Source organism: Cupressus sempervirens, chromosome 2 (assembly GCF_028749045.1).
Source record: "Cupressus sempervirens isolate cs-2001-9-10 chromosome 2, ASM2874904v1, whole genome shotgun sequence".
In the NCBI taxonomy this organism is placed as follows: domain Eukaryota; kingdom Viridiplantae; phylum Streptophyta; class Pinopsida; order Cupressales; family Cupressaceae; genus Cupressus; species Cupressus sempervirens.
In genome coordinates, this window is record NC_143119.1 from 91,189,447 (window position 1) to 91,215,984 (window position 26,538).

General features: G+C 35.4%; 1 protein-coding gene across 3 annotated transcripts in view; it reads left to right on the forward strand.

Moving 5' to 3' along the window:
- LOC149571178 (protein ARV 2-like) overlaps nucleotides 1–26,538 on the forward strand; it is a 150,848-nt gene that overhangs the window by 66,331 nt on the left and 57,979 nt on the right. For 2 of the 3 annotated variants that reach the window (XM_089812745.1, XM_089812746.1), the window contains exons 4-6: nucleotides 11,374–11,419; nucleotides 11,509–11,591; nucleotides 18,414–18,511. In XM_089812745.1, coding sequence (XP_089668871.1) covers nucleotides 11,374–11,419; nucleotides 11,509–11,591; nucleotides 18,414–18,511 — 227 coding nt within the window. The remainder of the gene's footprint in view (nucleotides 1–11,373; nucleotides 11,420–11,508; nucleotides 11,592–18,413; nucleotides 18,512–26,538) is intronic. The other variant, XM_089812747.1, reaches the window with a different exon arrangement.

Sequence of the window (26,538 nt, forward strand, 5' to 3'; positions counted from 1 at the left end):
GGAATTAATTTAGAAGTGATAACTTTTGCAAAATAACACAACTCTCAGAATTTCCAGAATTTTATTTGCCAATGGAAAAATAATTAAATTTGATAATACTTGCATACAACTAAATTCGATTTGCAATAACACTGGAACCTGATTATTATTTGTTGAATCCAGTATGGGGCGCTGTGAGCCACCTCTTAATAAAATTGCTGCAAGAAGTAATGCCTAAGTGTATGCAATAGTTGGACGTGACTCTTGGAAAATGCCAGATGTCTGCCTTAATGCAAAACACAATTCAATGCACCAAATCGCAAGCCCTTATTAGAATCCATTGGTCTCTAAAATGAATCTGCAGGCCCAAATATGAATATCAGCCCTAATAGGATCAGATGCAGGCCCTTCCAAATGCCCACACAGCCTGTAGTTTGATGCCAATTCTCAGAATTGTAAATCACAGATCCCGTTAATTATGCTGCCTAGCCTCCCAACACAAATTGGTACTGTAATTTATCAATTGGCATCTAGAATGATGGTGTCTCTGCCTAAAACAATGAATCAACAGCTTGTAGTATTGAAATCGTGACCTCTAGAACCAAGTGCACATTTGCAATTAAAGTGACAACCCAAATTTATTGATCAACTTCTCACAATCACCTTGAGCAATTCAATCTCCAAGGCACAATACATATAGTAGGAAAATGAAGGCAAACTATTTACTTCAGCATAATTTTGCATACACCGACTTCTTGTGAGGTTTTCACACCATCACCCCAAAATTTTGGAGATCCACTTTTTTTTCGATTGCCTTAGCAATTTTCGGTCCAGAGGTTTCAAATTTGAAGATTTCATGTCTTGGACACCTTTAGGGCCAGTGGGGAGAGGGTTAGATTTATTTTCACCTTGTTTCAACTTGTTTTTCCAGAGCCACCAATTCTATCCTTAGGCCGAACAAATTTCAAAGTTCATTCCAACTTGGCAGGATAAAATTGTAAATTTTGCACTTAGACATTTTCTTTTGAAAATTTGGATATAATTGTATAAATTTGGATAATTTTCAAAAAATGAAATTTTTGTTAAATTTGGTATTTTGAAAAATTTTAATTATTTTTTTTTGGTGAAGAAAATTAATTTTTGTGATGGTGAAATACAATTGCAAAATCGATTTTTGGCTCTAGAAGAAATTTTATTTTATTTTTGTCAATTTTTTTTTTATTGGCATAGCTAAATCGATTTGGAGAGAAATTGCAAAAAAATTGGTTTTAATAGATTAAAGTTGCCTTGAAAACTTTTTGCCTTTAATGAAATTGGTAATTTAATATTGAAAATATGGCTTTTGGTTAGCCAAAATCCAAATTTAATGATGTATTAATTACTAAACCCCCATTAAATGGAAATATTTAACACCCTCAAGGCATTATTTAATTTCTTTTTGCAATTTAGAAAGTTAATTTTTATCACGGCAAAATTAATTTTGGTTAAGTATTTAATTTTGGGCCATAATTTTGCATTAATTATTTGTTTTTCTTTCTTCCAGGGTCCAAGAAGAAAGTTGGGTATAAGAGGAGGCCTCTCTCCCATTTCTTCCTCACTTCTCAGCTCTCCTTCTTAAGGTGTTGGTGATTTTGCAAGAGCAGATCTGCACTCTTCTTGCTTGGCGAATTTTGTGGGAGCCGAAATTTGTGGGGGCCGAATTTTGTGGAAGGCGAATTTTGTGGAGGCCAAAATTTGTGGGAGCCAAAATTTGTGGAAGCCGAATTTTGTGGGAGCCGAAATTTGTGGAAGATAAAATTCTGATTTTTTTAAGAGGCTGCTATTTTTGCCCTAGGTTGGGTAATTTTATTTGGAGGTGAATTGCATGATAAATTTTTGATTGCAACGGATTTGAAATTCTTGAAGTCATATCCTAGGTTCCGAAAAGTCGCTGTAAGATTATTGGTTAAGGTGAATTTTCATCATCTAGAGTTGCAAGGGGTGTTTACGCTGACATCCATCTTTCGTTCTAGTCTAAGGATTGCTCCTCTTTGTTCTTCTTGCCTTCTGGTCCACCACTCTACCATCCCGTAATAGGGCAACGAGCATGGAGGATGGTAGTGCAAGTAGGAATCCCCAGTGGGCGAACACTAAGAAAGACAAAGAGGATATGATGCCCAAAACTTCCTTTTTCTCGAAAGTGAAGAGAATAACCGACACCAATATCGGTACAGTGGACATGATACGGATGAGGGACAGACTAAAGGAAGGACAATCCCCCTTGGCAAAGAGGATATCAATGAGACAGATTTTGGATCGAGATTGGATGAGCTAGGAAAGGTTGCCATCAGGAAGAAGCATTTGGGCACCCTTTCCTCTCTCAATGCTTTTATTGGATTTGAAAAAGAACATGAGAAGTATCACGAAAGGATACTACAAGCAGCAAGTGGCGTGGCGAAGTCAGCGGAACTCAGGGCGAAGCACACACTTTGTCCTCCTATGGAAGAAGTTAACGAAAGGCTAGCTAAGTTCATTGCCTTAGCTAAGAAAATGAAAGAAAAGGGAAGATTTATATTAGAAGATCATTTGATGTAAGCCCAAGTGGCAAATTTCCCCTTTCTTCTAAAATAGGACAAGTGTCTATTTCTGATAGGCCACCATTTTGGTGCCTTCTCATTGGTTGCCACTTTTTGCACTTTTTTCATTGGTCCATTAATGAGGTGGCAGCTTCTCATTGGCCAATGGGGTGACAACCCTAATTAGGGTTTTTAGGATCCAATCTGGATCGTTGATCTTGTTTTGATCTCCACCGTCCATTGTATTTCTGGCCCCTATATAAGGCCATTTGCTCTCATTTGTAAAGTGGTTGGAGAAATTGTTGCGAAGATAATACCAAAATTGTTCTCTTTTTCATTGTTGCGATTTGCATGTTGATTAAGAACATTGGGTATTATTGCATGTTTTCTACTCCCACTTAGTTAGATTTCCTTTCAAGTTGTTAAAGTTGGTTTCATTTCAAGTTGCTAAGTAGGAGTGAAGTAGATGGATAGTTGTATGGTAGCATTGGTAAATGTTTGATAGGGATCAATACTAGGCCACTAGCATCTTAGCGGCTGGTTGGGAAGCTTTGTGTGGTAAATTAGTTTATCATTCCTTTGAATCATTGCACCTGTGGAAGTGAGGCCGCTGGTCAGCTCTCATTAGGTTCGATCCCCGTCCATTTGCTAACCTTCCATTCATAGGAGTAGGAGTAGAATAGTGAGTAGCTGGGTAGTCGAAGTTTAGGGAAAGAAGTTAGAGTAGGTCGAGTATTAGAACACATCCATTCACCTCCCATAACCATCGCTTTCCCATCAACATCATCCCTGGCAGACACATCCTTCATCACCACCACCATCAACATTATCTGCCACTCGCATATTTCACAAACCCATCATCATTTCCATCATTCCACCAAAGTCCAAGTCATCCTCGAATGAATAGTGTAAGGCCGCCTACGTGATTACCAGCAAATCACATCGATAAAACTGAGCGAGTATCCAACGGTGTAAGGAACATTGGAGCTATTGCTTATGTCTTCATAAGTAATAACTTTTCAAGAGAGGAGTTGCATGTTTGATATCCCATATTGAATATTCAAATCCTAATATGTTATGTAAGTGATACAAAACTCGCATCAACACAACTCAGAATTCTCAGAATTATAATTCCAATCTCCCAGTCACAGATTATTACAGTAAGGAGATTTAACCAATGAAACCTCTATGCCTCAGCAGTGACTTCAAACAATCTTTAGAAACTTAGAAATCCTTATACTTCAGCAAGGACACAAAATTCAGAAAACTCAGAAAAAGTCACAAAGGCAACAAAAGAAAATAAATTATCCAAGAGTGCTTTTCCAATGAAATGAGCTCATATTTATAATCCCCTGTTGGCAAAAGTTTCTGAAAAGAACTCAACACCAGAAACTGCAAGAGTTTCCAAAAAGAACTCAATTCCAGAAACTTTCCAACACAACTCAAAATAATATCTCTTAATGACATTCTTATAATAAAATATTATTATTATTATAATAATGCGACTTTATTAATTAATTTAATAAATATTAGCTCACAAAATAAATAATCCATCTGCTGCAGGTGATGACCACCTACTATTGCCACCATCTGCACTGCCAAATATGACAACCACCAGAAATAAAATTACCAAAAATATTAAGTTCGCAACCAAGACCCCCAAAACGTCCTGTTAGCTCATGAGGATTGCAATAGATTCAAGCAATCCGTCAGCACACTCCCAAATGAAGAAGTACGTGGCATTCTGTCGACATTGAAGCAATTGCGTACTAGCATCATTAGGACCAACAACATGTCTTGCAACATAGCACCCAAAACTTGTGTTGATGATGTGGAATTCAGGATATCTCCAAATGACAACTCCAAAGAAGATCTAAACATTCTTTTCCTCCTTGTATCCACCCACATAATATATACTGGACTAGAATCTTGATCATCACCAACAATCCCTGAAAAAGGCGTAGCTATAGGAGAATCATATGCACTCATGCCAATTGTATTGACAAGAGGTGTAGCCATGCCAAAATCTGTGGACATAGGAACTTCACCAACTGCCACAACAAAAAATTGAAACAAATTTGCAAATGGTGAAAATTGAGCCCAACTCCACTCGGGTGAGCAATCAAGATCAATCTCAATAAATGGATTGTCGTAAGACAATGCCAAATCCATCTGAAACATAGGATTGTCCATAAAGTGAATCTCAAGATCAAGTTGATCTGTAGTATAACATGACTCTGTCTCAAGCATCACTAACCTCATAATCATCAACATGTACAACATGACTCTGTCTCAAGCATCACTAACCTCATAATCATCAACATGTGCACTATCATTAGAACACACATCAACAACCGCATGCATATAACTAAACTTCTCAATAGATGACTCAATTGGTGCAGAAGTAGTTGCCGATATGATTATATCATCACATGCTCCTACTTCCACAATTGTTGCATAGTCGTTAAATAAGTGATCCTGGGAACTCATGCCAACAACTGCATCATTTGATTCAACCGGACTTGAATTCTCATCACATTCCACCTCCACTGTGCCCAACCCATGCAGTGTCTCATAAGAAATGTCCCACACATATGTAGTCGCAACTGTATCATCACATTTTGCTCTTCAAAAAAGCAATATCGCACTCTGCTCAAATCTTGGATTTGAAATCAATTGGGTTTGTGATTTTGATTTAGCTCATTCACTAGCACGTCCAATTGTTTCACAATACCCTGTATCTCAGATTCTCCATCCCTTAGTGGAGAGGTATGCCCTCTGCGAGTATAATATCTACTTGGAATGAATCTCCTGTCACCTTCCTTGTCACTGAATACCAATCACAAAATCAATCTGATATCTCAGAAGTAAGCATTGATCAAAATAATAACTGAGCTCAGTTCTTGTAGGCTGGCAGGAAACAACTTTGATACCACTATAATAACCCCTGCTGGTTATGGCTCAAACAAACTCCAATTCAAAACTAAACTAGGTTTGACATTTTGTCAAACAGTTGGCAAGCAATCTCTAATGAAAAGTATTCCATGTAATTGAATTTATTGCTTTGCATTAACCCATAGACTGAATTTTCAGAATATTGGAATTAATTTAGAAGTTATAACTATTGCAAAATAACACAACTCTCAGAATTTCTAGAATTTTATTTGCCAATGGAAAAATAACTAAATTTGACAATACTTGCATACAACTAAATTCAATTTGCAATAATGCTGGAACCTGATTATTATTTGTTGCATCCAGTATGGGTCGCTGTGAGCCACCCCTAACTAGAATTGCTGCAAGAAGTAATGCCTAACTGTATGCAATAGCTGGACGTGACTCTTGGAAAATGCCAGATGTCTGCCTTAATGCAGAAAGCAGCCCAGTGCACCAAATCGCAGGCCCTTAGTGGAATCTGCTGGTCTCTAAAATGAATCTGCAGACCCAAATATGAATCACAGCCCTAATAGGATCAGACACAGGCCCTTCCAAAGGCCGACACAGCCCATAGTTTGATGCTAACTCTCAGAAATGTAAATCGCTGAGCCCAGTAATTATGCCACTCAGCCTCCCAACACAAATTGGTACTGTAATTTATCAATTGGCGCCTAGAATGATGGTGTCGCTGCCTCAAACAATGAATCAGCAGCTTCTAGTATTGAAATCATGGCCTCTATAACCAAATGTACATTTGCAATTAAATTCATGACCCAAATTTACGGATCATCTTCTCACAATTACCTTCAGCAATTCAATCTTGAAATGACCCTTACTATAAAGGCTACTAAAACCTCAATACTGAACTGTGACAATCCGTCAAACACTTGGCATGCAATGAAGTATAGCAACAAATTCACAAGATATGCAATACAATTAACAATAACAATACCAATAACAGTATTCAGGAAGTCTGATTACAAAATGTTATTAAAGACTTAATTCTGAGAGTACAATGGGCTGTTGCTGCAATATTCGTTGACTAGAAACAGTGACTGATTTGACTGATTTAAAGCATTACAAAAAACTGAATATTTGCAAGTTCTACTATCCAAATCAAACACAAAAACCTGGAGATTTGCTGCCACTGTTCGTTGCCAAAGTCTGATATACAGATGACAATTCTGCACCCTGAATCTTTACCTCTGTTTCCTGCCGTACAGCTTCCTGTTACTGGCCATACAGTGCAGAACCTGTACTGAAATATATGCTCAGTGATGGCAGCCGAAATTACCCCAAACAGGGACACCTAGGGATGCTTGGTAGTCCCATAAAAGCATTAAATGCAACTCTGAACAGTTTGTGAAATATAAACAATTTTATGGCCCAAGCCCTAGTTCGGCTTTGATATGTATGGCCCTGTTATTAAATAATCTGCTGGGTATTGGAGGCCGAAATTTGTATGATCTGGAACGCCTAGGGTAAATATATAACCCCTCCAAACCATAAATTCAAACTCCCAAGCAATATGAAGTTATGAGTAAAAATGTGAGTCCAGTCCCGGTTATCAACTTATCAGGAAATATACTGAAAGACCTCCGAACTTTTCCAAGCTGATTCTGCAAAGAGATGATAATTTCCAGACTCTTGCAAATAGCTTAAATCCTCAAAATCGATTCTCAGAATGATCCTCCATGGAATGGCTGAATACCATCTCCAATGAGCAACCCTTCAGAAGATATCTCACTTCCTCAGTTATGCAGATCCAAGGGAGTTTTCGTTCCCAAAGACCTAATGGAAATTTGCAGACCAAAGACCACAAATTGCTCCAATATAATTAGAAGTTGAATCCACAAAATCGCTTGTCTAAATGGGTGCCTCCCGCCCTCTATTTATTCACCTTTTTAAGAAGTCACTAGGAGCTTCTAGAAACATCTTTTATAAAATCTTATTGTAATGCACTTTATTATTAAATAACTTTATAAAATTAAATAAATAACTTTATAAAATTAAAAGTGCAATCTCAATTCAAAATTAGAACATGTAGGCCCCACTTACTGGATGTAGGCTCAATTATAACTCTCTGAGAGCAATATGCAATCATCTGGCAACAGGATGACTCTCTCTCCAAAATCATTTGCCTACGAGAGTCAATGATAGGCAAATCTACTATAGGAATCATGTCACTAGAAAGGGGACATGACAAATCTCCAAGGCATAGTAAATATGGTAGGAGAATGAAGGCAAATTATTTACTAAAGCATAATTTTGGATACACCAACTTAGAAATCTCAGAATTATAATTCCAATCTCCCAGTTACAGATAATTACAGTAAGGAGATTTAACCAATGGTACCACTATACCTCAGTAGTGACTCCAAACAATCTTCAGAAACTCAAAAACCCTTATGCTTCAATAGAGGCACACAATTCATAAAACTCAGTAAGAGCCACAAAGACAACAAAAGCAAATAAATTATCCAAGCGTGCTTTTCTATTGAAATGAGCTCATACTTATAATTCCCTATTGGCAAAAGTTTCCGGAAAGAACTCAATTCCAAAAACTGCAAGAGTTTCTAAAAAGAACTCAACTCCAAAAACTTGCAACACAACTCTTAATAATATCTCTTAATGTCATTATTATAATAAAATATTATTATTATTATGATAATGTGACTTTAATAATTAATTTAATAAATATAAGCTCACAAAGTAAATAATCCATCCACTGCAGGTGATGACTGCCTGATAGTGCCACCATCTGCACTGCCAAATATGGCAACTGCTAGAAATAAACTTACTAAAAATAGTTAGTTCATAACCAAGATCCCCAAATCATCCTGTCAGCTCACAAGGGTTGCAACAATGAACTGAACCAATAGTTTGCCAAAAATGGGGAAACGATTAAATCCGCATCATATCAATGGACTAGGGCCTTACGCAAATAGTGTATGAAATGGAAGATCAATATCGTGAAAAATTATTTCAGGATGCTACGATGAATGGATAACGAGGGAAACCTCGAATCATCGATGAAAGAAAGGGGAGAATGTGCCAAGTTAGATGAAGGGGTTATCACAAATTAAATCTCAGCGATAGATAGCCATTGACCATGGCAAATCAACACTTAAGCAATTTCAACAAGGATTTGAGAAGCATTATCAACATGGACTATGTTTGAGCATCAACTATACATAAATAAGAAGTATAAAAAATGATATAGTTGCCAAATGAAAATAATAGATCTGTCGATTCTCATCAATAACATTGAGACTATATATTAAAAATTTGGTGACAGTGGAATCAGTGTTCTCCAAAATATTTATGCTGAAGCCACTATTGGTAATAGTGCAAATTACGTATAGACCAAGAGTAGCGATAAAAAGATAACAGGTTTTCCCTAAGTCAGCAATTAAGAAATTCATTAGAAAAGGATGTGACTATTCAAGTAACGATAGTTGCACATGACAAAGGTATTTAGGGAGAAGATTCAATCGCATATATACTCCAAAAAAAATGGGGATTTTTATCTGCACAATTATAGAAGAAAGAATTATAAGGAATTTCTGCTTGCAAATTATACTAACTCAGGGACAGTTCTTCTTCTATTTATTATCCAGAATTGTATTCTTGAGAAAGTTGCCTCTGGCCACATCAGTGACATGCAAATCAGATATATTATTCAGCGTAAAAGTTGCATGACTGAAAGTACAAATTAGAAACAGAAGCCCATTGCTGTCAAAGCAATATCTACATAGATTGCATACTCAGATTGATATATGAAACATAGCAATCCAGTTGCTAAAAGAAATATATATTGCTTGCACAAGGATACCATATATTAGACAGAAACATTCTTTTATCATTACAAGTGATAAAATGATAATCTCATAGCATATTCAATCATTAAATATTAAATATTGCTATCCATTTTGCATCGATTTTACATAGATTCTTACATATATTTAAGAAATAGCAGTTGATATCTTTGTATAACACCTTGATTTGGGTTTAATTGGAATCATTTGACAAAGTAAAAAATCAGAATTAGATAATTGTCCTAGCTTTCCAAGTTAGCCAGCGAAGGGACATTACAGCATAGCCCCTTTATCCAATAAACATACCATTCGCTGTGCCTTGAACACACCTTTCAACCAGATTGGTCTGCCTCGTGGAATTATATATAAAGTAGCAATGTGTGGGTTCTCTTTGATGATTGTATCCTCGAGTTCTATTTGTTGAGGCCAATTTTCTTGTGTGTTGTCTTCTTGAAGGCTTGCTTGTGACTCATCTTGATCTTCCTCTTCTAGATGTACTTTAATCAAGTGTAACTCGCCTTTACCAAGGCAGCAGTGTTTGGTTCCCATGGTTCTTTATAAGAGAAGCACAATTTCTTTCTAAGTTCATTTTTTGTTTCTTGATCAGCTTTTGAAGGTGAATTTCTTGGTTGATTGAAAGTAGTTTTTCTTTGCTAATTGGGCACTCCTTTATCAGATTTCCAAGGGCTGGAATCTTTATTCTGGATCTGAGTAGAGGGTATAATATCTAAGTGATTGGCTAACTTAATAGCCAGTGAACTAGAAACTTTTTAATTTGTCACTTTAACCTTTGACAATTTTGACTCTTTTCTGTGGCACATCCTGAACCATTTCAAAAATCTTTTGAAACTTATTAGCACGAGTTTGCAATCATCCAACATGTTTTTGTTGGGCTAATTCCCGGTAATAAATTTCTGTATAACTGCTATGAAAACAGGTGACCAGACTTTTAACAAATTCCTCATATGAGTGTATCATGGCACGATCCTGGGTAACTAGCCCATGATGCCACCAATTGTATCCTACTACTTCCAGGTTTATGGTAGCAATCTGTATCACTTATTCCTCTTCTAGGGGCTTGAATGTTAAAAATTGTATCCAACTTGTGAACTCATGACCTTGCTAATATTCCTTCGGTTTTACTGAGGTTGGTATTGTTATTTTTTTCAAGGCATCTTTGTACTCCATAGGTTGATTGCATTGCCTAGGTGGACTGTGAGGCTTTCTATCTTCCCTTTCGAGAGGATTCCTTGCCTTAGCTCTTTTTGCTGATTCATGAAGTCATCTAGGTTCTTAAGTTGTGTTGTATCAATAGGTAATTGCAAAGGTCGATCATGTTGTACTAACTGCCAGAATTTCCGTTCGGGATTTGTGACATGGCTTAACTGTCTCATGTGTTCTATAAGTCTAGTGGTTGTATTGGGCATTGATAGGTTGATCTTTTGATGCAACGACAACCCTAGCTTATAACAAGTGGTTGTAGAGCTTGGTCACAAGTTCAAATCTCCTCGGGTAACAATAATACATTGAGGAGGGATTGTTGGACTGATTGCCAACGTTACCTTTGGGATTTGTGACATGGTTTAACCACCTCTCGTGCTCTGTAAGTCTAGTGGTTGTATTGGGTATTGACAGGTCGGTCTTTTGGTGCAATGACAAGCCTAGCTTGTAACAGATCAGACCTTATATCTGTTGTCCTCATAATCTTAGAAGTTTTTCTGTCTCTATTTTCATGCTTCACTATACTTTTGCTGTGCTGAGTAATGGACTCTTAATTGGCCCATGACTATGATCATAGGATCCTGGAGTATTGCATCTGTTTTCACTCTCGGAAATAACTATCATTTGGTTTTTATTGGTTTTTTTCTCTGTTTTCAAATTATTCATATTTCTAGTTTTAGTTTGAAACTTATTAATGGTTGCTTATTTCATAAAGTAAATTAACATGAAATGAAGTTTTCATGTTCTTAGATGAAGTGTTGGGGCATTAATAAATCTATACTGGAATCAACCACTTGTTTTTGAGTTTATGATTAATTTGCTGAATCTCTGTAGTTTATTTCATTCTCATTTGGTTTTTGCAGGGTCTTGTTTGGAAGACAGCAATGATTTTCTTATTATTGGATACTTGTATCCGTAAATTCTTATGTGAATTTTAAAATTATTTAGGTACCATATTACAAAGACTCTCTATGGTAAGTGAACCTGAACATTTTAAGGCAGGCAGGCGGTTTTGAATCCAAACAAAGTGCACTCTGAATTGTCTAGAAGCGATCTCTCCATGTGTATTGTAATTGGCAAGGTACTTTTTATAACACCAAGGAAATCAATGCTTATCCTCATTTTTCTAACGAATAGAAATTCTCTTTTTATGAATAGGAAATTTTTTTCCAGCATAGGGTTACAGTATTCACTTCTACGAGTTATTTTTCCTCAGTTTTAATATTCTCTGCAATTTTAAACAAATGAATTCGAAGAGGTATTCTTATTCACATATTACATAATGCAATACTTGCACCAGAAACATTGTGACAAGGCTGGAAATATGGTCAAGTTCAAAATGTAAACAGACCGTTTAACCAGGAAAGCTCAGAAATTGCTATGAAATGAAAACCTGGATTTCCTAACAATACATGAATACTATAACAGTGTAAGATTCAAGATTTGCTTGCAGTCCAGATATAAATATTCTCAGACTAATACATCTAAAATAAAGCAGTGGAAAACTAAAGTAAACAAAATTTAGCATGGTTCAGACCAGGTACTGGCCAAAGATTTAAGTCTTTTGGAAATTTTAGCCATGGTCTCCAACTGTTCTAAAAAAAATCATAAACAAAGAAATAATATAGAAGTTTGGCTGTCAACTTAAATGTTTGAGCAAAATGGATGTTGTCGGTAAAATCTATATTGTAGCTGACGGATAGAATAGTATCTGAACGGGCACGTGACGGTTGAGTCACCCCTTCGGAAAGGTATATGTATACCATCCAGAATGGAAATTGTAATCATCAATGGAATCAATCATATTGAATATTGTAGTATCTTCTGCATACATGCGAATAATAAAAGGAATACTTCTGTGTTACGTGTTCTTGTCTATTGTCTGAATGCATAAATAAATTGTTTACCCTGTACAGTAAACAATGGACAGATATATGACTAGGGAGAAACATGATAGAACTCTTTTAACATATTCTCAAGGATAACAATGTTGTAATCAAGGGTTTTAGTGAACAAGGTTGCAATAGGATCCACAAGTTTATGCTTGCAAACAAGAACGGAATCTATCTCACACTTATTTCACCACTTATTATGTTGGAAAAAAGATGATACACTAGGCCTCAAGAAGAAGCTCTAGGTGGATCCATTGGTCCTTCATTACTGGGAACTATGAGTATGCAAATGTAATTGGGAAATGCAAGATCTAGGGTTAAATAGGAAGAAATGATGGTTCACTGCATGCACAAGAATCTGTGAATTGACAGATGAATTCCAGGACTAGATTTGATAACTAGAGACTTTAACTAACCTATAGACTGTAAAAAAACTAAAATAAATTATGAAATAACTAGTTTGAAGTTTCAGCCTAGTTTAGAAATTGAACTATGTTTCAGCCTAACTTAATAACAAAAAATAATAATATAACAATGCATTTAGAATTTCAAAATTCAAACATGTAGATTTAAAAAAAAAAAACATCAATGCATTCAAAGAACAAATTACAAAAATAAATTACTTTCAACAAGAATCTGAAACTCAAACAAGTCTTTCAATATTTAGTTTTAGAAAAAAATTGAAAAACTGAAAATTAAACACAAAAATCTATAAAAACCCTACCTTGTGCTTGATGAATCTTGATCTTCTTGCTCGTCTTGATCTTGTAATCACTTGCAAAATCACTCTCCAATCACTCTTTCAAACTCTTTTTCTCTCCTTCCTCTCAACTATTGCAAAAATATGAATACCAAATGAAGTATATGGGCATTATGAAGGCTAAGACAGCCCTATATGAGACCTACATCATTTTAAGGTTTCTTAGGAACCAATTAAAGAAAAATAAAAAATAAAATAACTTTAAAAAAATGACTTTTTTCTGCCTGCGACTGTCTACATGCCATCACACCCTAGGTGTGGTTGAGGGACTTCTAGAAGTACCCCGTTACTGTTCCACATCACTCGAATTTTATAGCACCCACACAGTGTGGTGACAGGGGTGTTGCGGTATGACGAAGCTCCAGCAATGGCGCGGGTACTCAAGTACACAGAGTACCTATCCCAAGGATGTCCTAAGACCCGGGAGTACCTATCCCAAGGATGTCCCAAAACCTGGTCCTCCAAGGTTTTGGGTTGGGTGCATGCCCTCATGTTTCACTGGTGGAAACCCTTTTGAGAGAAGACCATAGTGAAATATTGCTTATATAATAGTTATATATAGTTACAAACTTTGTGGGTAGGAACCTACCGAAGAGATCAATCTTCATTATCTTTATAGGCACCAACCCACTAGAGACACCAATCCTTGTTTGACTATGTACTAAACCAGCAAGAGACACCAATCTCTTCTTTAGAGAGGCACCAACCTCTAACACAACTTAACTTTTGTCTTCTTGATATTGATAAGTAGGAGATATTTTCCATGGCAAGTCAAATTGTGATATTGCTATCAAGATTTAATTGTGTAGTTTTTTTGAATCAAACTCATTGACCCATGTTTCATGAGTCAAATGGGGTTGCAGGCATAGTGGGTTTAACCAGAGAGGAAGCTCCATAGTTAAGTACGCTCAAGCTGGAGTAGTACTAGGATGGGTGACCTCCCAGGAACTCCTGGTGCTTCACCTCTGTGAGCATCACCTAGATCCAATGAGTGCTAAGTGTTTCATTTATTCTCATGAGAGATGGATTCATGTGAATCACTACTCATGAAACATAGGTTAGTGAGTTTGACTAAATAAACTACAAAATTAAATCCTGATAGCAATATCAAGAAAATATCACTTCTTGATATTGCTTCTTCAAAGCAAGGGAGTATACTTCATTAAAGCTTCCATAAATTCATTACAATTCTGCTCTTAGGTCTTTTCTAATTCTGCTCTTAGGTCTTCTCTAAATCTGTTTTTGTTGGTACCACTCTATAGGAGACAGCAATCCTCGGTACTAAGCACAAATCCAGTGAGAGACTAATCTTTTTTATAGAAAGGCACCAATATCTAACACAAAAAAACTTTTGTCTTCCTTATATTGCTTCTTCAAAGAATGAAAACTTGGTTCATAAAATCTTTTGTAAACCTATTAAAATGTGCTCTTAGGTCTACTATAATCTTCTCTTAGGTCTTCTTCAAATCTTTTCATAGGTCTAGTCCATATCTGATGAAGGTCACCACCGAAATTATGCTATAAATCTTCTTGAAAGCTTTGATATAAATGTGTTGATAGAGAATATAATTCTGGTTTAAAATTGAAAGATATTTCGTTAATTGTTTACACATTACACCTTACCCCAAAAACTTACCCTCTTTTATACCCCATCAAATACCTCTTCTCCCAAGTGAGGCGATTCTTCCAAAGAGGTTGTTTACACTTGAATTACAATTAGTTTATTTATATGTAATTCTTGAGAGGGACAGTTCTGTAAGGAGGGTTGGCCCTTAAAATACATAAAAAATTTCTTTTGTTAATAAAAATTATTGCCTTCCTTGGGTGCTAGACATGGATTGGCCAGCATTATCAAACTAATTCATTTCATTTCATCATCACCTTCATTTTCTTACAGTAGTTTGCCATGATTAAATTCTTTCTTTGATGACAATTAGTGGCCTTTGTTCTCTCAATTCTTAATAGCAATGTCCTTCTGGAATATTGTTTTCAATCTTGACTTTAATGACAATTAATCAAATAGTTTCCTTTGACATCAATGATAATAATCCAAAAATCTACTTTGATATCAATGACAATAATAACTACCTACTTTGACATCAATGACAATAATAACTACCTACTTTGACGTTGATGACAATGATCCAACACTTCTAGACCCATAAAAGATTTGTGGTGGCTTTAGGTGATGATCAACTTAGTAGTTAAGATAAGATAAGATAATGATATTAATGTCCAACAAAAGACTATGAAAAGGTCTATGGGACTGGAAGATTACAACGAGGCTGACAGTGGCAAGAGCACACAAAGGAGTCCGAAAATAAATACAAACAAGAAGAAAAGTAAACAAAGAGACAGAGAGAAGGCCAAGAGAGAGTCTAGGAGTCCTTTCTAGGTGAAAAGAAATCAGTCACGAAATGATATGCTTGCCGATGTGTAGAGGCTTTGCTCTATCTTTGGCCACTCGCAGAGGAGTGTCACTGGTGCAAATAGCCGGTATGGGATTTGACATATTTAGAATGTCTGGTAGATCTAGTGGAGCTAGAAGGTCTTTTCACACCACGCAAAGGAGATAATGGTGTGAAGAAGGCAGTAATGAGCTTACATGAGTGCCGGTGTGGAAGTAGTGACTAGATTGCGCTATCACGGAGCGTAGTGGCCTCTCAAAGATAAAGTGCAAGACATCTCTGATCATAGTAGAATAATTTTGTATTTTGGATTAGCTGGGGCTGAAATGGATGATACCATGCCTAGAAAAGGAGCCATCCCCTTTTCCCTCATGAGTGTTTCCTCTAGGATTCTAAGATTTTTGTTAACACTTCTTCATTTATTACCAATTTTCTATATACAAACTAGATATTTGTCTGCTAATTTTTATGAGGGTTAAAAGCTTTTTTCTGATAGGAAACTCGTTTAAATACTAGAAAGTTTTTAGTGTTTGTTGGGGGACTCATAGAAGCAATTGTTTGTGTTATGAATTTGTGCAGCAATTTTTTGTTTGTTGTCTTGGAATGTCATGTCCCCTACTTTCCTTTAATAGAATAATAGTTTATAATGAAATAATAATAATGAATGAATGAATAAATGATAATATAATTTATCATTTCAAAACACTAATTAATATAATAATAGTATAAAAAATAATTGTCAAAGACTAAATTTAATAAAGTAATATTAAACAACAATAAATAAATATTATCACATAATTTATTATCATATATGCTATTTCAACAAGATATCTAATTGATATAATCATATATTATATCAATTGATATATTGACAATATGAAAATAATAATAATTGTATAAAATATGATATTAACGCATATATGTGAAATATTGAGATATATAATAAATATATCAATAGTTAAATAATAAACTCAACAACATTATATAAACTAAGAACAACGATTAAGGAGAAAATGTTAATTAATAAACCAAATTGTATAGATGGGCACGCCTTTTCCAAAAATACGTTACCAATTGACCTTTGTATATATTATGTGATAATCGATGGTAGGAAGGAAGGGGGGGATAACTGGATAAGGAAGTATGATAGTATTCGGGCATCAGAGGACAAAGAATAGCGAACTACATAGGAGAGGAAATGAGTCAAAGCATCCAAAAAGTGACAAAAGGAAGATTTCCGGCTCAAATAATCTCATCCGCTCTAGTGTATTTTTGGCCATTGAAGCAACTCAAGTCGAGGAGGGAGGAATGCCGCTTGAATAGGAATGATTAAATCAAGAAGTCTAATTATCAATAAAGTGACTACCATATTTATTATACTATTTCAGCACCATCAGAAGGGAACCACACTTCAAATACAGTTTGAAATAAAATTCAGAGAACATAGAGAATGGAGATCCAAATAGGAATATATAATTTGAGTAGAATCGTCATCAGTGAATACCTATGCAACTATGTTAGGCACAGGGCATCCAATACAATCACTGACAGTGGATTCATCAAGATAGTTTGACAGACCGTAGTTAGATATCTGCTTTGGTAACTACTGTGAAGAAGATATGGAAGAAACCGAAGGAGTAATACATATGGACAGAGTCATTAACAAGATGTAATGTAATTGGGTTATATGAATTACACGAATATAACACAGAAATAATTCATATGCCCAAGATGAAGTTACGCGGTTTGGGATTCATTCAGTCTTGGTAACAATATTATTCGATCATAGATAAATAATTCCATTAATTAAGCATTCAAATAAACTCATTGAAGTCAAGTCGACAGTGAACATGGAGAATAGAAAACAATGACATTTACTGAACGATAATAGCAGATATAAATTAAATATAGAGGAACATTATGGAACGATCATATCTACTCACACCAGTCAAACATGTATTTGGTGATTTTGAATCAAAGACAATATATCACAAAAGACATCAAAGAAGCATTGACACCTACTCCAGAATTTACAACAAAGAAGATAAATACACATGGATAGTAATATAAGTCAGTGTGTATCAAAGCCAGCCAAAAAGGTGTACAGGATGAAGCATATGCAGATTAAATATAAAGAATCATCATCAAAAATCCCATCCGACAACAATAGAGGGAGAACATTCAACACTCCATATTGAAATAGTGTCCTTGATCACTAACAGTGATCACCAATAACAAACAATGGACCTAGAAAGGCATTCACCAATCAGTCTTTCATAGTGAGTGAATCATCGATGCAACAAAGAAATATATGGGCAAGTACATTAATGGAAAGTTACTACATGAGGTTACACAAGATGAGTATACACGGCAATCATTATACCATTATGTAAATCTAAAAATAACCTCCATATCCCTGCATAGTTGAGCATGGTATCATATACCTAGTCAAAGAGAACATATTAAGAAGAGGCTGACTATCCACAATATGAATTCAAGAGAGAAGGAATGAAAGGACAAGGTATATTTGGTATACAAAAGGAATTAAGAAAGGAATATATATAAGAGATTCAAAATAGCAAGACAAAATGGGTATAATCTTCCATCATTCAATTCAATTGTAATATTAGACAACGAAAGAATAATAAACTGTAGCAGTTGTACCCACATTTTAGGATAGTTACAACTAGGGGATGTTTCATGGAAAGATCACCTTTACCTTTTGCATGTATTTTTCTGTTTCACTGAGTATTTTGTATGTAACTTTTTGCTTTTGGAGAAAAGGCTTTTTCTTTCATATAAGAGAATTGATATGATAAAATTTCTTAATTGATTTATTGCAGATGACGGCAAATACAGTATTGAGCAATCTATTATTTTTCTGCATATTACTTATCCTGGTCAATTCTTTCAAAAGTAAGCAAGAACATTTTGAGAACAGGTTAGCAACATCTGAAATAATCTCTTTTGATTTAAGATTCTTTTAATTTGTATTACAATTTGAAAGTTCTTGTGTAGTTCATGTTTGTGACTTGTTTGCTAATTTGCAATTTTTCATAGTCAACCTGAAAAATCAACAGATGCTAATATTTGAGACTAAGGGACTTAACTGTTATAACAAGTATCTGGAATGCCTAATAATACCTTACTTTTATTGCTATGAGTTTTCTATGTTATAGACCTAATTAGGCTTGATTACTTACTAATTATTGCTACCTAGAGATGGACGTATCACCCTTGCAAGGACACATCCTTTTGAGCATGCTCCTTGGGCAACATATAAATAAGTAAAACCTACCAATTTATTAATTCATTTTAAATATTTACTTCCTTTTCTTCTTGTAAATTCCATATGGCAAATACTACATTTTCGTCAGGCATGTGGTAAGCACATGACATGTTATCTAACAAATTATCCCAACTTACTAATGTTAAATATCAGAGAATTTTGGGGCTGTGACCTTAGCATCTGGGATTTGTCATGGAATTTTCCTTTACCTCCTTACTCCTGCAAAAATCTGAGACATATTACTTTTCAGGAAACACCATGGAGATTTCAGGACATCCCCAGTAATTACTCCAATTTAATTAAGAAGACACATTAAGGGGTTTGAAGCAAGGCTCTCCACTGCGACAAAACCTTAAGCTCAGCACATTTGATTTTCTATCTATAACAACAAAGGAAAGTGTAAAGATACGAAGAGGAAAAGAGAGGAAGAAAAATAAAATGAAATAGAGAGAGGATTTGCACCGAAAGGAAGGTTGATCATTGTTAAATTTGGAACCAGAAATAATTTGAGCAAAAATGAAATGCAAAAATTCAAAACAAAATAACACAAAGGGTTTTTTTAATCCTGGGAAAACCTTCACTGAGGGAAACAACCCAGCCCACCAAACAAACCCTTTTATTATGATCTCGAAAATCTATTACAAAATCTCTGTTGTTGTAAATGAACCTTTTAATGCTCAATGATCTGAATATGATCAGAGATAGATAGATATATCAAAACTTCCACACACGCTAAATAAGATCAAAGTTCATAATATGCTAGAACAGAATCACAGACTCAGTAGTAATCTGCACTCCTTTATTTATCATAGAATAACAATTAGACCCAATAATAAAATACATTCATATTATAATCTGCACACTCCCAATAATATAGACGCTTCATGCACAGTCACGGTAATATCTGGAAGTACAAAAACATAAAGAAAATTCTCTGTGACATTTATTTCAAAACGTTTTTTTGCATATGAACTTGAATGATATGAATTGACCTGATGAGTAAGGAAAACACACCAGACAGAGAACAAACTGGCAACCATTGAGATATGAATCAATGCCACAAACCATAAAGACAACAGTTACAAATCAAAACAATTCCTTTAGAACATGAGTCCTGCGTATTGAATGAAGACAAGTAAGCTGGGAACTGGTTACTACAAAAGAAATTGATGTCTTCATTATACAAGAGCATTGATGACATTAACACTTCAAATGGTTGTCAGAGGAAATTATTGCTTTTGAACCAGACAGAGCAATCAATATTGATTATGTGTAATTCGAGTCAGCGACACACATGACACCACCTAACTACTTAGCAGCGAACAGGTGAACCACGACGACGCAGAATAGAATATACTAAGTCACTAATCATTGGACCATAGAATTTGCAGAAGAATGAAATCCAAGCTGAAGCTCTTTTTTGAAGCTACAACTTCAAAAAGAGGTCTTCAGTGAACCATCCATCCAATGGTGACTTCAAAACTCTCCTAACAATCCATCCAATGGTGACTTCTCCCGACCTCTAGTGATCATAGTAGCACCATTCGCCACTAACCTACCCTAGCCAAGGATTTTTCAAGGACACTATGTGCTCGATCACCCATAGCTCAACTTGATAGATTGGTACATACCCCTTTCCCACCATGAGATGACTAACTTTCTAAATTTAGTTTGTAATACAGACATATTGATTCTGATGCATCTCTTTGGTTCTTGCATGTTATCCATAAAGTTTAATTTACTTTGAAGACACCATTCATCTCTGCCATACTTGGCTTTCCTTGATGATTCTTGGTGTGTGTGTGTGTGTGTATTCAGCTTTCATTATAGTATATACAATACCATTACTTGCTTTCAAGAGATGTCTGATTGAAATTGCAATTTAAGACAGAGTTCATGAACCTAAGTATTGATCATCTTTCAACCGTAGGTAGACTTCTCAAACTTAGAGGCATATACAATTTGATACCCTTGTATTGGGTAGTGTACGACAAACATAGAATTCATCTTAATTAGTGCATAAGCATTTATCACATGACAATACAATACAATGTTCCTTATATGTCCGTGGCTCTTGGCATGACTGGTACAACAATCTTTCACCACTTTGGACTAGATGCATTGACTTGCATGGGGTCCGATCAAATGATATAGGAGAATGTACGCACAAAAGCTAATGATTTTTAATGTAAAATAGCATGGAAAAATTTATGATGAATCGACTTGATAAAAGGCTATGATGTATTTGAACACACTTGCTTCTCCTGCCAACTATGATCTTCAAAAAAACAATTTGTTCGAATGGTATTAACCTCTAATGAATGCTAGCCGAATCAAAGGAACATGTATGAATATCAATTATTGTAGACTGTCGAGAATGAAGGAACTTATATGATGCAATCTGCGATTTTCTATTATATAACAAGACGCTTGACTATGATATGAATGTATGGCTCAAGAAAGAGTTACACGCATGAGGAATGCAAGGTGGTGAGTCATGTGCTTGAATTCTTGATAAATTATGAAATATGCAAGGCCAGAATTTACAAAGAATCATAATTCCGAAATATTAAAGGATTTTATCAGGGACCGATCGACCTTCATGCATAAGGCTAAATTGATGAGAAGGCAGAATAAAATCCTTGCCTATAAATTATTATTAGATTAATAATACTCACACTAGTTACGTATATCTATACGTGTTACCTATACATACGTTTTCATCATACTTCAAATATACATAGATATACATATAGTGTATTTTCAGTTTTATGTATACATACATGTACGTTATATTTGAATATGCACATACATACATACATGTAACAAGTACAAATGTACATGAGTATTATGGGTATTATTGCTATAATAATTCGTAACTAACTACACAAGAAAAATGCAAAGGATCCAAATTCCAATTTAGAGGTAACAATTTCATTTCCCGTAATGTTCTCAAGAATTTATTTAATGTATCTTTTTAGATTAGACAACCTATTCAACTTATGGTTGACACATGGCATTATCTAGTCTGTACCAGTCTGCTTTTCCCTGACCAAGGTGTAATAATGAATTAGCTGATAACTCAGTGGCAGGTGGGTACTTGTACCCTATTCCCTCTCTGCCAATGCTTCCCCCCTTCGCCGCGCTCCTCCAAGAAAAAAAACATGGTGAAAGCATATTTCCACATCATTCAAATACAATTTAGTTGCTATACTAATAACTATATTAACTAACCATTTCTAATTCATGTAATAACATAACGATTAACCAATATCTTCAATTTCACATGGAACATAACAAATAACCAATATTTCTAATTCACATGAAATCAAAATGAGCATAGTATAAAAATTCATTTTTGACAGTATCTTGTCTAACCCAAAATTTTTGAAAACCTCAGAATCACCTAAAACTCGACAAAAAATTTGGCACTTTTATTAGATATTTGAAAATATACAATTTATTAAAATATTCTTAAAATCACACACATACACACTAAATATGTAGAACATATAAGTTTGAGATATCTACCATATATTAATCAAAGTTTTGAGTTAAATAGTAATTCATAGTACATACTGTAGTAATTAAAACATAGTAGATTAATATTTCATATACCAAGACATAAGTGATTAAACAAGTGATTTATAAATTTTGCTACAATAATTGAGACTAAATATTCAAATTACAAAAAAAAAGTTATTTTTGATTAGTGGAAAACAATTAAGTAATTCTACATACCTATGATAATAGAGACTAAATATTCAAATTAAAAGAAATAGTTATTTTTCATTAGTGGAAAAGAGTTCACTAATTCTACATACCTATGATAATAGAGACTAAATATTCAAATTACAAATAATAGTTATTTGTCATTAGTGGAAAACAAATTCACTAATTCTACATACCTGAATACAATAATATATTGCCTGAAACAAATATAATAATAAATATAAAACTATTATTAACTCAATCACCATTATAAAATCCTTTTTAACATATAATATTGGCTAAAAGTAGAATGGAACAAAAATAAATATTGAAATTCCTCATTATATTCCATAATAGTTACTGATACCACTTTAAAAAATGGAGCAAGCCCAATCCATTGCAATCTCTCCAGTTGCTTATGAAAAAGAAATTTTAGGGATGAAGTTAAATAAAATTGCTTAATGTGGAAGCAACAAATCCTGTTTTCACAGCCCATCGCCCTGTGTTTTTTGTCAACTCAAATCTTGTTGTGACTTTTACCAAAACAAAATCCTTAACTTTGCCATGAGCCCACGAGTTCTATTTTTTTACATATTTATGATTGACTATTGAACACTATTTTCCCATGTATATCTCGTGATAAGGTGGTTTATTTCTGAAAATATCATTGCATTTTTCTCAAATATTTGGTGGCAATTTTTGGTGCATTTAAATCATTGTGGGTGTTGATGTGCGATATATCGTGTTTTTGGTGAAATATTGCCGATTTTTTCATCTATGAAAATGAGTAACCAATTTAACCAATCATTTCCGATTTGCTTGATGTCTCGATGGCTAAATAGAATATTTGAATTTAACAAAATAGGGGATCTAACACATCATAACAATATTCACCATAGCTACTCCTAGATGGTGAACTAGAAAGCAAATAAGATAAGTCATAACAAATGTTAGACCTGGGACCCTCAAGAGGCAGTTAGGCCATGTCTCAAATCTCCAAGGAGGTACTGACCACCAAGTCAACAGCAATCTCTTGTGCCATAATTCTTCAATCTGATGTATTATGAGCAAGTGCATGAAGTGGGTGAGCTGAAAGTTTGTAGAGGCTATCATGACTTATTCCAATTTCACTAGCTGATTTAAAATTAGAATTCTTTTTCTATGCTAATACTTTATCATCAACAAAAGCCACATGATATCCTTTATCTTCTAAGGCTGATATAGAAATCAGATTTCTTTTTATACCCAAAACAAATAACACATCACTTAAATGAAGAGGAATACTAGAATCTAGTTCGAAGGAAGTAGAGCCAACACCTTTCACTGAATAACTAGCATCATCACCAATGATTACTTGTAAATGGGAGTGCTTTTTCTTCAAATCAGATTTAGTAATTTTTGTTTCGAGTTAATGTGACGAGATGCACCGGTATCAATCTACTATATATTGCTATTTGTGAAAACATTACTGGAAAGTGCAGAAATAAAGAGAAAGCCTTCAGAATTATTGGTATACTCCTTTAGAGGAAAGGAATTCTCCACTTTTGCAGAGGCAGCATGATGAGGTTACCGTCTTATATTGCAATCTCTTGCAAAATGGATAAATTTATCACACCTAAAGCATTGAACATGAAGAGATCTCTTTTCTTTTTCTTGAAATCAGGAGCTGATTCAAATTTTTTATGTCTGAATCTTTCAAAATTTCCTTTCTTTTCATTGCCGTTTGAGGTATGAGCTGCAAGAATGTGATTATCTTTATTATGACTTCTTCGACCACTTCCTCTCGCTTCCAATCTGTATTCTTCTTGAATGCAATCTGCCTTTAAACATCACGCCTCATCCCTGCCCAAAAGTACAACTGTCTAAGGTCCGCATGCATCTTTTTGACGCTAGGATGTGTGGAATACGGTGTACAATGTGCCTTTGACAAAACTATGGAGTGAAGATCTCCTGACAGTGACACATAAATGTGCTCTATGTGCCGCAATAGCCCATTGGACTCTAAAGAATGGCCAGAAAATCGCCCTTGAAGGGTACGTGCGGATTCAATCTCCGCTCTAACTTCCTTATACCATGTGTCACTAGGAAAAGCCTCTTAAATATGGATGTGCAAATCCACTCCCAACGACAAAACTGATATCTCATGCCTTGTCCTACTCAAGGCATCAACGACAACATTCTCTTTACTCAATGTAATGAGCATCAAAATTGTACTCACACAAAAATTCCATCTAGGGATGTTGTCGTGCATTTAGGTTTGGCTGAGTAAAGATATAATGCAAGCTATGATGATTGCTATGTAGCTCAAATATGTGCCCCAAAAGGAAATGTCTCTAGCATAAGCGCATGCACAATTGTCGCTAACTCCAAATCGTGAGTGGGGTAGTTCAGGTTATGGTCCCTAAGCTTCATAGATTCATATGCAATCACTCCACCATCCTGCATCATCCACACCATCTAATGACGCATCGGTGCACACTATGAAATCACCTGTAAGATTAGGTACTGTAAGGATTAGCACACTGGTCAATCACTCTTTAAGAGCCTCAAACACTGACTCACAAAAATCAGTCTAGAAATACTTCTTCCCTTTCCATTGAAGAGAAGTGATAGGGTGAGCCACATGTGAGAAATACTTCACGAATTAATGGTAGTAGCTCACCAATCCCTTGAAACTACGAACCTCAGGGACACTAGTGGGTGTTGGCCAATCCATGATGGATTGGATTTTAGTTGGATCCACTACAATACCATAACTTGTAATGATGTGCCCCAAATACTTCTCCTCTGACTAGAAGAACTCGCACTTGCCCAAGTTGCCATACGACTGACGATTACGTAAGAACTGAAATACTTGGCACAAATGAACGTCATGCTCCTCCACAATCTCTGAGTAGATCAATATGTCATCTAGGAACACAAGGACAAATGGATTGAGGTAAGTGCGGAACACACCGTTCATCAAACTCATGAACGCCGATGGTGCGTTGGTCAACCCAAAGGGTACAGCCGTGAAATCTTAATGCTCATAGCATGTATGAAAAGGTGTCCGATGAATATCAACTTCATGGATCCAAAGCTGATGGTATCCCAACCTAAGGTTAATTTTTGAGAATACTCTCATTCCCTCCATCTGATCAAACTAGTCATCTATTCTTGGCAAGGGATATCAGTTCTTCATTGTCACCTTATTCAACTGTTGGTAGTTAATGCATAACTGCAATGATCCATCCTTCTTAACAAAGATGACTGTGCACCCCACGGGGATACACTGGGACTAATATGGCCCTTGGCCAATAACTTATCTAATTGCAATTGAATCTCTCTCAACTCTTGAGTAGTCATGCGTTAAGGTGCTCGAGAAATAGGCTCCGCTCCTACTATGAGATCAATGCGAAAGTCAATGTCGTGCTGCAGTGGCATACCCGGTATCTTGATCGGAAACACATCTGCATACTCACAGAGAAGTGGGTGATCGTCAAGTGACACCTCTTGACTCTTAACCTCTTGTAGGTCTCTGACAGAGATCGCAAACATTTGACATGCATGTCGCACACTTCATTTCAGCTCTTTAGCTGAGATCAACCGAAGTGAGATTGGTCTCTAGACCCTTACAAGTTCAACTTGCGCACTCGTGTTGTCAACACACTATACCATCTTTCGTCAGCAATCAATACTCATCTGATGGGAGGCTAACCAATCCATACCCAACACGATGTTGTAAGATCCTAAGGGTAGGATATGAAGACCAACTGTTGTGGTGAAGGTCCAAGTCCAACACACAACCACTAGCCAAGGAACCTGCAGACACTCTGGATCTTGTGGCTAACAGAACTTGCCACCTATGTACCTATTGTTTTATCACTATCCCACATCGTTGGACAAGGGATGGTGAAATAAAAGAATTTGAAGCACCGAAATAAAAAAGTATTGTGGTGGAAAAGCCTAGTAACATATCTATAGTCTCG